Source organism: Limulus polyphemus, unplaced genomic scaffold (genome assembly GCF_000517525.1).
Source record: "Limulus polyphemus unplaced genomic scaffold, Limulus_polyphemus-2.1.2 Scaffold1727, whole genome shotgun sequence".
Classification (NCBI taxonomy): Eukaryota; Metazoa; Arthropoda; class Merostomata; order Xiphosura; family Limulidae; genus Limulus; species Limulus polyphemus.
The window spans coordinates 143,702-157,715 of NW_013667337.1; the positions used below are offsets into that span (position 1 = coordinate 143,702).

General features: G+C 30.4%; 1 protein-coding gene across 2 annotated transcripts in view; it reads right to left on the reverse strand.

Moving 5' to 3' along the window:
- LOC106464725 (DNA topoisomerase 3-alpha-like) overlaps nucleotides 1-14,014 on the reverse strand; it is a 79,570-nt gene that overhangs the window by 6,009 nt on the left and 59,547 nt on the right. For both annotated transcript variants that reach the window (XM_013924878.2, XM_022392495.1), the window contains exons 20-27: nucleotides 11,881-11,971; nucleotides 10,778-10,877; nucleotides 8,447-8,520; nucleotides 7,862-7,941; nucleotides 3,747-4,008; nucleotides 3,248-3,357; nucleotides 899-1,001; nucleotides 207-287 (exon numbers count right to left, since the gene is read on the reverse strand). In XM_013924878.2, coding sequence (XP_013780332.2) covers nucleotides 207-287; nucleotides 899-1,001; nucleotides 3,248-3,357; nucleotides 3,747-4,008; nucleotides 7,862-7,941; nucleotides 8,447-8,520; nucleotides 10,778-10,877; nucleotides 11,881-11,971 — 901 coding nt within the window. The remainder of the gene's footprint in view (nucleotides 1-206; nucleotides 288-898; nucleotides 1,002-3,247; nucleotides 3,358-3,746; nucleotides 4,009-7,861; nucleotides 7,942-8,446; nucleotides 8,521-10,777; nucleotides 10,878-11,880; nucleotides 11,972-14,014) is intronic.

Here is a 14,014-nt window from a genome sequence, read left to right on the forward strand (position 1 = left end):
CTAAGTGTATAAGCAGCACTGAAAAATCCTTCAAGACTAACATCACTCTCAACAAAAACAAAAGTTCTATTTAATGTTGTGTTACAAAATAACAAAGTTTAAAATTGTTTTTTGTTGGCTATACCTTCTCATATTGTATTTGTTATGTTCAATTACTGGATCATTTTTAAATATAACATATACATATAATACATGAGAATGCTTACAGTTTTGCAACACCACCACACTGACAATGCACATCTTGGTGATTCAATACCCCAGAATTCAAATTGTTGTCATTTGGTGGACTACACGAGAAAGATAAATGTCAACTCTTATGTAAGATTAAGTGTCATACTACACAGAAAAAACACCCAAATCTGTCACACATTCAATGCGTTATTTTTAACTAACTGCCCTTTTTTTCTTGGTACATTTTAACATAATTGCTAATCAAAAGATAATTATGTTGATCAAAGATAACTTCCTAAATTCTAGTTATGCCTGCTCAAATGGGACCATAGGGCATTTTGCTTTCTGGTCATCAACACCTAATTATTTTATTCAAACAAAACCCACAAAACAAAAGGAACTAATATAAAGAAGTCTTATGTCCTGTTTACCATAAACTATGACAGAGAAGTATATATTAATAACATAATCAACAGAGATACCTTACAGTGTAGTCTTTTATCTCTTATTCCCCATATCTCTATTTATCATTTCTTTTTCTTAGCCCAAAGAAAACAAACTGAAACAATATGCATAATTTTAAGGCTTTAGAACTTCATGAACTATTTCATCCAAAAAAAATGAAGAGCTACAATAGAAACTAAATTGATTAAAATTTGATAACAAAAACTAGCAAAACATACAATACACGACAAGAATAATAAAATAAAACAAGTTATGTTTAAACCTTAAGAAATCTTGGCCAGAAGACATCGGGGTTATACTGTCATCTGCCCACATAAAGAAGTTGCATTCATTTTCTTTTTTACCACACCTATAAAACTGTCTTCCTGAAAAAACAAAATATAATAATACATTTGCTTTAAAGGTAAGTCACCTATTTCAAATTATAGAAATACATATTTAACAAATGTACTTTTTACACGTATTCCAGGTGGAGTAGAGTGAAATATTTAATGAGCAATCTTTTTATACATATCTGAAGTGCATATAATGGATTGCCAAATTATGTTACGTGGTAAGTACTTACGACAGATCCAAATTAATGAATCAAAATATGAAAGAGTAGTATAAGGATTTATAATACAATAATATAAACAATATGAACAGCAAGTTTAAAGTTCAAAAGTAATCAGAATAAAAAATCTAACTTCAGCAGCATCCTAAAAAACAGACTGCCCATATTTAATTAGTGAGCCAGAAAAACAGCAAATATATAGTCTGACTTAAATGTATCATCCATTAAAGGAATGTGAATTCTGAGAAACTAATTTGTTGTAGTGAATGAAAGAAGAGATTAGTCCTCTACATCATTTTTTCATCACTGAGGTTCACTTTTTGGTGAAGAAAAGAAATTAACATATAAATACATTGTTTATTATAAGTTTTTAATTGTTTTTACTCACTACATTCAACCTACATTTATATATAACATTTAAAGAATATGGAGCATTGATGCTATTAATTAATTCTTCTATATTATTCAGCAGACACACTGTTTACGATACTAAATTATTCAGCAGACACGCTGTTTACAATACTAAATTATTCAGCAGACACGCTGTTTACGATACTAAATTATTCAGCAGACACACTGTTTACGATACTAAATTATTCAGCAGACACGCTGTTTACGATACTAAATTATTCAGCAGACACACTGTTTACGATAATAAATTATTCAGCAGACACTCAGTTTACGATACTAAAAACAGATATAAAACCCAATCTATTTTTCAATTCACCACTTGTCAATACTACATATTCTTCAAATTCTATATAAGTTCATTCTGACAAGTAACAAGACAACTAAAAACACACAAATGTAAAATATACATTATAATGCTTAAAGAAGAATAGTTTTGTGTTTTTTTTACTTGTCTTTATCCAGTGTTACTGAGGAGGAGTGGAATTCCCACAAAACAGCATAGCTCAATGACAAGGGATGAATAAAATTCCAGATTTGGTTTCACCTGAAATTTTAGCATATATTTCCCTAAACAATAACTTAGGAAGATTCCTATTACAACTACCATTTCACTCGTTTTTATTTTAAAAGCTTCTATTATAAAATATAAATGGGAAAATATTGTGCAATAAACTTTATTTAAAAATATAGGCAAAACAATATTTACTACATTACACAATAAAATTAAAAAAAAATTAAAAATGACTATATGTTTCTGTAGCTTCCACTACCATAATCAGGAAGCTACCAAAACATGTAGAGTAATTTTTAATTCTTTTTTTATTTTATTGTGTAATATAAATGTTGTTTTGCCTATATTTTTAAATAAAGTCTCTGTTATACTTTGGATAGATGTTGTTACCATGATATCAAACCCGAGTCCAACCTCGATCATGTCACTTTGAAGACATGTACATTTGTAATTACTACAAAGTTTAAAATTACATGAAGACATCTTTCTACTCCACTGCCCTGCACATATTTTTAGAAATTCTGGGATTTTTAGCCTCTAGTTTCCTTTTACTAATTTCCAAAGTCTAAAAATCAAGTTCTCAAAAGTTCAGGTCCTAAGAACCAATTCTGTATCATTTTGTAACAATTATTCATATTAATTTATCTCCTCATATCCACAAATCACCAATCTACATTCATCTGTAAACAAACTATCAGCAAGGCCATCCATTCTGACAAGATGATGTCACACCTAAAAAAAATCTAAAATACCCTTTTAGTTTGTAATATTTACAATCTTTCTCTGAATAAAAACAATATACTACTTGTATACAGACAAATTCAACAACATAGAATAATGTATTGCAAATTTACATTATCATGTGATGACATTTTCTCTTCATATAGACACCAAAACTTGTAATTAAAAAAAGGTGAGGTGTTTCCACTGTTTTTTCAATCCCTGTATGTTCATCAGTAAGATGAGTAGTTTATTAGCAGTTACTTGTCAAGATATATTTCTTCTCATTTTTGATGGATAAAATGTTACTGTATCTAAGCATTCACAATGTCAGTGGCATAAAAAAATTACTTTAAAATACATTTCATAGAAACTTTTCATTTATCATCCAGTTCATACAGAACTTAAACACATACCCATATTTGGTCCATTTTTCTTGACTGTCAATAATAATGCTGTTTCACCACATTTACAGACAATGTCTTGTTGACCTAGTTGGCCTGGCATGTTTGACTGATTTAGTGGTCTGTGAACAGAAAACAAATGTCATAATTACTTAAGGTTTTACAAGCAGTGTTGAAAGAAAAGATTAGACTCATTAGAAGATTAAATTATAGTTAACTGAAATCAACACTGCTATTATAATATAGGAACATTCTAGAACTGCTGAAAAATGTTCATAATGTAAAAGATAGCTTTAAAAATCAGTCTTTATTCACAACATAAGCATATGTTATCAATATATATCATTAGCTGAAAACTTTACATGTACATGTAATTTACAGGTGCTATCAATGTAAAAATTAATTCTAAGAACATACAGTAAAACAAACACACTATTTAAGAACTTATGTATAAAATACATATATACAACAATGATGATTTAGAAGTTAAAAGTCATTATCATACTATTACCTCAGAACAGCTCTTGAAACTGGTGTCCTTTGAGAAGATAGAGCAATGCCATTGTTATGAAATGAAGAGACTAGTCCCTGAGGTGGAACATTTGTAGTAGTAGAGTTTTGAGAATATATGGCTCTAACATCTGCACTAAAGTTTCCAGATCCCACCGATTCAAATCCACTGTCACCAGTGGTACTACAGTATGAATCATTTCTTCTTGAATTATTGCCATGAATTCCACTCTGGAATGACCTTTCACTCTGCTCATGAGATTCTAAATATAGTACACATGATGCTTATTCACTTATGTGCTATGAATTGGGCAACTGAATTAGTTAGAGATACTGATCAAATGTGGAAAAAAAGTTTCAAAATAAAGTTTTTAAACATTCAAAATAGTCCCTTACATACAAAAAAAAAATGTTTACAAGTAAAACATCAGGTTAACAAAGGATGTAAGGGGTAAAATTAAAGAAAAGCAGAATAAATATAAAAAGTTTAAATTCACTGCAATGATGGGAGACTTGGAGGACTACGGAAGTTCAAGAGAGTTGGTCAAATGGGAAATCAAAAACACTGTATGAAAAAGGTTGGCTGAAAGAGAGGATTTCTTCAAGTACATTAACTCTCTCAACACGGGCTCAGTCAATTGGACCAACTACATGACCTCTTTGTTCTCAATTAAAGTCTTTATAGATTTAATACTTTTAACTATCAATACAGTGTGTATATCTTCACAAAATTTGGCAGTCTTTTAGATAATATTATGTCTTTCACATACAAAGAATCATATTTTTTAGTGAAATATTTTTAATAAAATAAAATTAAGATTTGTCCATGGATAAATTGAGTATTTGTTTTGAATAGTTCATGTGCAAAGTAATTTTCATGTTAAAAGTAAACATACTTATCTCAAATTTCCTTTGTGTAATCCCTAAAACCTCTTAAATACATTTAAAACGATTTTTTTTAGTAAAACGTTATGGTATATCTGTTATTTTTTCTACCCTATCTCAAAACAGGATCAGTCAATTTGACCTACTTTGTAACCATAAAAAAAATCGAAATAAATCTAAATTACTCTTTTTTTCTTTCTAGAATGACTTATTCATTTATTCTAAGTAGCTGTAAGTTCATAACAGTAAACATCTATTTATAATTAAATTATATTGTTTATTGCCCTTTGAACCATGTCTAACTACTATCCTCTCCATTATAAATAGTAAATCACTTGGGGAACATGAAGCTCACGTTATGCTATCGAATTACATTACCCACGAGCTGCTCGCATGCATGCCTCGTGAATCATTTTAATTATATTACTATTATTATTACTTATTTTACCTAATATAGCCTTAAATAACTTAAAAAGATCTGTATTTTTAGATTTTAGTTACTTTTATAATCATAAATAAAGAATAAATATGAAAAACAAGATATAAAGTACTTACCCAATCTTCTTTTTTTTTCTTGCTGTTGGTTTTCGAAGAGAGTTAACCCTAATTTTTTATACTATACATTGTAATGCACTTAATAATTATTATTTAATTAAATACTGCACCAAAGAACATAGACTAATAACATTCAAAAAGTAAACAAATTCAATTACCTTTCAAAAATTTTCTGGCTTTCTAACTATGCAACAAGAGAAATTACAAATTCATCCAAACTAGTCATTAACTTTCCCAAGGGAACGATGTTGGTACTCTGAGCGAAATTGTCATCTAACTGTTCAGAACATAACATTATACAATACGTCATTTGATAGATGAAAACCTTGACTTTCTATTAGTTATAGGTAATATATAATGAATTCTGAAAGATGGGATGTGACAGGTGGGTGTGGCAAGTGGGGTCTGATTTTCTATTCGATAGCTCTGTAACCAAACAAAATTAAAGACTATAAAAATTATGGTTTGTCTGAGCAATAACGATTTTATACAGAGTAATTTAAGTTTAATTTCTTACTGGATAAAATGGGGATGATGACATGCTAAGAGAAAATGTATCACATGGGTCACACTAGTTGAAATTCAGGATTTTTTTAAATATTGCTTTGTAGAATTAAGAACTTAAAATATAGATTATTAGCTAAGATTTTATACTATTCTAATTGGTATAACATAAACAAAAAGTAAAACACTAAAACTTTATCTCATGTGCAGTAAAGGATACCTGTGGTGATAGGGTTATGGGTAAGCAAAATGTCAGGACAGGAGTAAAGCCTTTGATGGATGACACCAGGAGGCTAATATTTGATGATTATGGGATTTCTGGGTTATTACATTCTACTTTTTCTTCATTTTTTTCATATGAACATTTAAGCAACATTCCTTAACCTGAACAGATGCAAGATGGAAACAAGTTTCAAAAAAATGATCATATTAAGTCCAACCTTGTTAAGAAAAAATGGAAAGTTTAAAGAAAGATAAATATTCTGAACTTGATAAAATTTACCCAATGATTTTGGAAGAGATTAAGGACTAGATATGTGAGCCACTTGCTATTATTTTTTGAAGGTCCTCAAATAGTGGACAGGTGCGAGAAGATTGGAAGTTGGCTGATGTTACTCCTCTTTTCAAGGGAGGTGACAAAAATTGTCCCATTAATTATAGGTCTGTTAGTCTTACATCAGCTTATTAATAAAAAGATTAGGCAAACTAAATAATTCAAGGGTGTGTCAACAATATATGATTGAATACTAAGTACTAGGTAGCAGAATAGGCCCGGCATGGCCAGGTGGTTAGGGTGCTCGAGTCGTAATCTGAGGGTCACGAGTTCGAATCCCCGTCACACCAAACATGCCAACATCCGCCTTTGCCTAGTCCCAAGTCCAGGATGAGAAAGGGGGAGGGTTGGGTGCGGGGCTAGCAACTCCACCCCATAAAAACCAACCTGCTACAAGTAACTGCAACAACACCTTCCATTGGCAAGGTGTTGTTGCGGCCCTATGCTCCACTGGGAGTTTACAGGAATAAAAAAAAAAAGGTAGCATAATATGTTGGTGACTAACTAAGACTGCCCTCCAATTTTGAGGCTTTATTGTAGCCAAACAAACCTGATAAGCTCTTATATTGAGTAAAAAAAAGCCTTGTTAACAGCAGTATACAACAAACAAATAACAGTTTTAAGTTTATCATTTATCAAAAAAAGACAGAAACTTCATGATAAAGGGAACATTTGAACAAAAACAGATAAAAGCTACCAGCTGGAACACTGAGTAACAAAGACAGATAAAAGCTACCAGCTGAAACTCTGAGTAACAAAGACAGATAAAAGCTACCAGCTGAAATGCTGAGTAACAAAGACAGATAAAAGCTACCAGCTGAAACGCTGAGTGACAAAGACAGATAAAAGCTACTAGCTGAAACACCGAGTAACAAAGACAGATAAAAGCTACCAGCTGAAACACTGAGTAACAAAGACAAATAAAAGCTACCAGCTGAAACACTGAGTAACAAAGACAGATAAAAGCTACCAGCTGAAACGCTGAGTGACAAAGACAGATAAAAGCTACCAGCTGAAACACTGAGTAACAAAGACAGATAAAAGCTACTAGCTGAAACACCGAGTAACAAAGACAGATAAAAGCTACTAGCTGAAACACCGAGTAACAAAGACAGATAAAAGCTACCAGCTGAAACATTGAGTGAGATTTTGATCTGTCCTATCTTACATTAAAGTTTGAAAAAAAATTGTCATCTGAAATAAATGTTGAAATAGTGAAATACCTTTTTTAAAAACTGTTTAAGAATTAAGCAGAAAATAAGACACCACATTACATCTTGTTTTCAAGTTTTAAAATCATAGCATACTCACGAAAGTGCATAAATAAAAATAAAATCTTTATCACATATCTAAAGAAGTCAACAAAAAACTGTAGGTTTTACTAAAAGATAAACACTGAATCTCTTCTATGTTTGGGTTAGAGAAGAGTCTGACACATAATTTCTCCATTAGCTCAATGTCACAAAAAATTGATTTTACTGAGGCTTACTAAACATCAAACACTTAATCTCTTATGTTTAGGTTAGAGAGTTCTGACACCTAGTTTCTCCACAAGTCTAGTGTCGCAAAGAAATGGTAGGTTTCACTGGACTTAATAAACATTAAACACTTAATCTCACCTATGTTCGGGTTAGAGAGAGGTCTGACACCTAGAGTCTCCATAAGTCTAGTATCGCAACCACCTAAGCAACCAGAAAACCTTTGACCAAAACAACATCATTTATTAGCATATAATGTAATAAGGATTTTGATAATACAGTAATTATAGCTGAAATAAAAACTTAGATATTTATATATCTGATCGCAACTTCAAACTACAACCAAAATTATTTCATTGCCATGGTGAAAGTTTTTGTTTTTTAGACAAAATCTACATTAAAATTCATTTTCAGCAATTACTTGTTAATTCCTTTTTCTCCCCTGAAACATCACATACAGTCTTAAATGGCTGTCACTAGTCCAATATTATATGTAGTATCATAAAATACTTAATTTTCAAAAAAAATCAAATTCTCTTTCCAAAGACAAAAATATCTTATTAATTGATGAAATCAAAGTATTCCCAATACATTCTGAAATACAAAACAATACAAGCTGAAACTGATAAAATACAAAAAAGTGGACCTGGATAGAAAGATGATAACACAAAGTGTGGCAAATTAACATTAGATGCTGATCCACATAGAAAAAGATAGTTTGCTTACTCATCTGGATAGAAAGGTGACAAAGATCCTCTCTTCACTTTAAAATGTAGTTTCTGAACACGTTGAGGATGACACTAAATTGTTAAGAAAACAAAGATATAATGAATTTGCCTTACTAAAATGTTACCATTTTAATCAAAAAAGAACAGCTAAGTGAAGAATCAGAGCCTACAGAACATTATATATAACTTTTTTCTAAGAAAACACAAACAAAAAACTATTACACCCTTCATATAAATCTCGCTTAAAAGTTATTTAAGGTGAAACAAAAGGCAAAAACCAAATATATATATATAAAAAATAAGAGTACATCATTTAAATAAAAATAAAAACAAAAAAAAATGGATTAATAAAATAATCATTCAAACTTTTAAGTGTTTAGGATAGCTTGTCTAAGGTAATACCAATGAAGATGTGGTATAGAAATGGTTGGCTGTTATATTACATCCAGAGCTGGATTAACACGTAAGGCACATGAGGCCATGGCCTAGGGCCTCATGTTTTCATGACTATATATTATTATATTAATCAGTTAAATTGAATTAAAAATTTTGACCCTTTAAAAACAAATCACATAGTACAAAATGAGCTATTTTTTAACATCATGATGAAATGTATAATGTACATTCAGCAGGAGGTCAAATGAAGTTCACAATTTGATTATATTTTCATCTTATCGATTATAATAATGTACATTGCTTGCATTATCAATTATCAATAAAGCCAATTGAAAGAATAATAGATTAAACATCCTTGATTTCAGACAATATATTCATGAGGCCCCATGCCAAACGTTCTTTTTTTTGTGCCTAGGGGCCCTGTGATAGGTTAATTCAGTACTGATCACATCAGTATTACGTTAACAAAATTTTAAGGACTGTAGTACTCAGTATAATATCTGACAAGCATGGACTAGTAACTGATAAGGAAGCACCATAAGGAGGCAACCAAAGCAGTGAATATAGTAGTTTCAATGTCACTAAGTAAAACATTCTGAAATGAATTATAACAGGCAGTACATGAAATATAACAGTTGTACAGCACAATGCCTTTATATACACTGTCTATAGTCACCTGCTTGAAAAGCAGTACAATTAGCCTAGATTCATAATATACACCAATTACTTCTTAATGCAAAATTTGAATAGCATCCTTTTAATGTACTTTGTATCTATGATGTTGCTACAGATAAAAACACATAACGTTCTGCTCAAAATCTAAAACATTAGACCTAACATTGATTCAACTAGTTCACATTACAGGATGAGTGTGTAGCAATAAACCCTGTGAACTAACACAATTTATTGTACACCAGAGGACTCACATTAAAATTCTGACATTTCTTGAAATCTCAAGGACAATGAAAAAACCTACCTTAACTCTTGGTATAAATCATCTTTGTCTGAGATTATAAACTAAATAAGCTATCTAATCCAGAGTCTCTTTACAACTTTAAGGTAACACTAAATTTTCATAATGAAAATATCTATTTACTCGTAAATAAAAAAAAACAACTTTTAAACAGTTGAAACATTATATATTAGAGACATGTGTAAGAGCAAAATATATGTATAAGCATGAGCAAGGCATTCATGTTCATTTTACAAGGCTTTACAAAACTAGAACATTTCAAAGGCATAAACTTTATTCTGTCAGTTGAATAAACCTGCAAACTAATTGTCATTCCTATCACATATATTTTGGACATTAAAGGATAAAAATAAATATTTTCTAAAGAGGGAAAAAATTACACTCAATGGAACTCAAATCTTATGTTTTCGCCAGTCAAGAAGACATTATAACCACATGAGCTATTGGATCTTAAATGCTTCAGTACAAGTCTTAAATAAATAGAAATAGTTGCATTCAAGACTTAATAAACCATAAAATTAAATATTAATGGCAATTAGCCTGGTCATTGGTCTGAGTAGTACTTTATCTTAAATTCACTAAAAAAGAATAACTACTATTTAAAGAGGTCCCCCTCACCTTCTGCTAAGTTAGTCCAGCATTTGATAACCAGGTGAAGTGATAAATATCTATCATAGCTAAAAACTAGGATAAAAGAATGAATAGATTTATAAATGAAAAAATGTCACCATAGTTCAACAGCATCCTCAGGTTACTAATGATATCAAGTGGATTCCAGCACAACATTGTTAATGTTTAAACCTGTTTATTCTTTTACCCCTTAGCTAGTTGTCATAATAAGGTTTAAGTTGATTCTGGGATATTTTAAGTTAAAACCAAATTAGACAGGTTATCTTATAACAGACACTGAAACAAATAACTATTTTAATGGATTCATGATACTAATTATAAGCAACTTACTTCTGAACACAAGGAGTTTTCTACCATAATGTTTTCAACAAATCCAGGAAGCCAGAGGGCACTACGACACTGGGGAAATCCCATACAAGACAGAAAAAATCTACAAAAATGATGCATGAAGATCTTGTAAAGTACCATTAAACATTGAAATAAAATATTAAAATAAACCTTCTTAAAATTATTAAATAGCAGCATAAATGTATAAAATACAGTGATAATTTCACAATTATCCAACAAGTGAAAGACTTCTAATTCTTTTATTAATAAATTTATGTTTTATATGCAAGTTTCATGCTCTTAAATTTGAGAAGAAATTTTAGTTAACTGTTCAGTAAAGTCTCACAAATTGATGTTCATGTATGTGTTTGTATTTATTTCCCAATGTAAAATTTCTAAATCAGTAATGTAAGCTTACATTTTATTAAGTCAAGTTTTCTTCTGACTTATACACATAATGTTAAGCTGTTTTAAATTGAGGTTTTGAGCAGTTTTCAAATTCTTTAAAGTTGAAATTAATAAAATTAAATCTGCAACTTTATACTTTATATTTTGTCTAAAAAAAATTCTATCAATTATGAATATTTTTTATCAATTATTTTTTTCTTATTTATTTTGCTTCAAGCTTTAGGCTACTTGAATGAAAGCTATAATTCAATAGCAGACCAAGACTATATCACAAAAATAATTACTGAACAAATGCTGTACTACAATAAAAAGGTTTCCTACATATTAACAAATTTTTTACACAAAATACCCACTTTTCAGATTGGTTTGTTTTGTTTTAGATATTCACACAAAGATACACATTGGCTATCTGTGGTAGACCTCCATAATGATAGTGAGGGAAAGCAACCATTCAACATCACCCACCACCAACTCTTGGACTACTGTAATTTCACTGTCACCCTTACAACACTCCCAAGGCTCCAAATTGCAAAGGATTGTTATACTTTTTGCAACAACAGGACACAAACCATACATCCTTGAATCTGCAGTTTGGAATGTTAACCACTAGGCCATGATCAGCCCCCTTTTCTGATTCAATACTATACTAGTCAAAATAGATAAATTTTATAGTTAGCATCACAATAAAAATATTCTACCCTTGGCCATTCTTCCTGTTTCTTATCACAATATCAGCACTACCACACCTTGGACACTTCATAACAGGTTGCAAGCCACTATCTTCTACAGCTACAAAAGACAAGATAACAATGTGTGAGTTCACTTCTTGTTAACATGAACAAATATTTTTCTATAAAGATGATCCAATAGTAAGAAATTTCCGAATTGTACAAAGAAATAAAAGTATTTTTTCTCTACAAAAAATCAAAAATGTCAAGAAAATAACAGTATTTTGGTTAGCAAAACATTATTAATCTTTTGAACAAAATTAGTTGTAAAAAAAAGATTATATCATAATAAGATAGTTAATCTTTTTTTCTTCTTTAATAAGCCTTTATTAATGTTACTGTTTTGATCAATAACTTACAGTTACATTAAAATTGACAGTAGGCAAACAGTTTGCTTTGAACAAACCTAGTCAATACTGTGAGATCAAGTACAAAATTTAATATTTGCAACTTTCATACTGAACAGTAAAACAAAATATTAATTAAACAGAAGAATAAGGATATACTTATTATGAATACCAAGAAAAGAAACATAAAGAACTTATAGCCACAACTTAAACTTGAAAATATATATATATGTGCTTCTCAAAATTCCAAACCATTTTACATTTCAGAATATAGATGCATAATAGGCTTGAGGCATATTTTATAGCAGATTTTGTACATAATACCCAGTATCGTTGTTTGCAAGAAGGTTTCCATTGTCAAGAAGTTAGGCCTAAGAATGAGGCTTATCAACCTTGAATAATGATAGACAATTGAATATTGTTAAACAATATTAAAAAAAAGAATATGCTTGTAAAGTCAAGTAATAGGATTACAAAAGTAAGTTAACCAAAGGTTGCTTCTCAACAAAACGAAAGTGTAGAATCTCTAGTTATTGAGAAGTTTAAGTGCAATGAATAATCAAGTGTGATGTCTGAAATAATTTCTAATTAGAAACTTTTATCATGTCAAAACTGAAAAATACAATTTATGGTTTATGAAAATAGGTTTATAATGTTTCTACCTTCGTACTGAATGAAATCACTTTTACTGCTCTGATAGAAAAAACAGTGACACTCAATATATTGTACCTTAAACAGCTGAATAAAAAAGTTATCTTCTAAAAACATTTATTACTTCTGAAACAGCCCCGACACTCAATGAATGTAACTTTATTATGATCTTCAGAAAATTCTAGTCTAAATAAACCTGTTAACCATACTCTCTTTTTAGGTTCCATCTGTATTTAATAGAATTTATAAACCTATTTCTGAATCTCTACCTGGCCTACTTGTAATACCCATAACAACACAGCCTGTGGTATTGTATATTTAAAACAGAAACTTAATATGCAAAGACTCTGAAAAGGACAAATTAGGAAGTGGAAAAAACATCTGCAGTTTATGTAATTTTTATCACAAATTTTAGACCTATTTGGTTTCTAATATTTCATCAGCTTTCAGCCTTTAAACCACAACTTTTAGCATACAGAGAACACAAAAACAAATAAACAAAGTATATCTCAATTTTTGTAATCCTACAATAGCCACTGCACTACAAGATATAAAAATATCAGTTGTTAGCTTTCTACCTACTAATTATTGCACATAACAGAGTGAACATGTAGTATGCAAATACAACATTATTCACTCTCCTACAGTATATAAATATCAGACCTCCCAAATTTTTTAATTTTTCTATGTGCTAATTTAGAACACACAAAACCTGGTTGACGGTATGAACTAAATTCAGCCTGGGGTGTAATTTTCTGCAGATTGTCCAATCAAAAAAATAATCTACTGTTTTATGGGATAGTTGCATTGTATTTTACTTCACCTTGTATACAGAGAACTACCTCACATCTGTCTCATGGTTTGGTTTGGTTTGAATTTTGTGCAAAGTTATACGAGGGCTAGTCATCACCACCCACCACCAACTCTTGGGCTACTTTTTTACCAACAAAAAGTGGGATTGACTGTCATATTATAATGCCCCCACAGCTGAAAAGGCAAGCATGTTTGCAAGATGAGCATTCTAACCAGCTGGCCATGCCAGGCTGCCTGTCACATGGAGCAGATATTTCCACATTCCAGTACCTATTTTCTGGCTGGTGACTTAT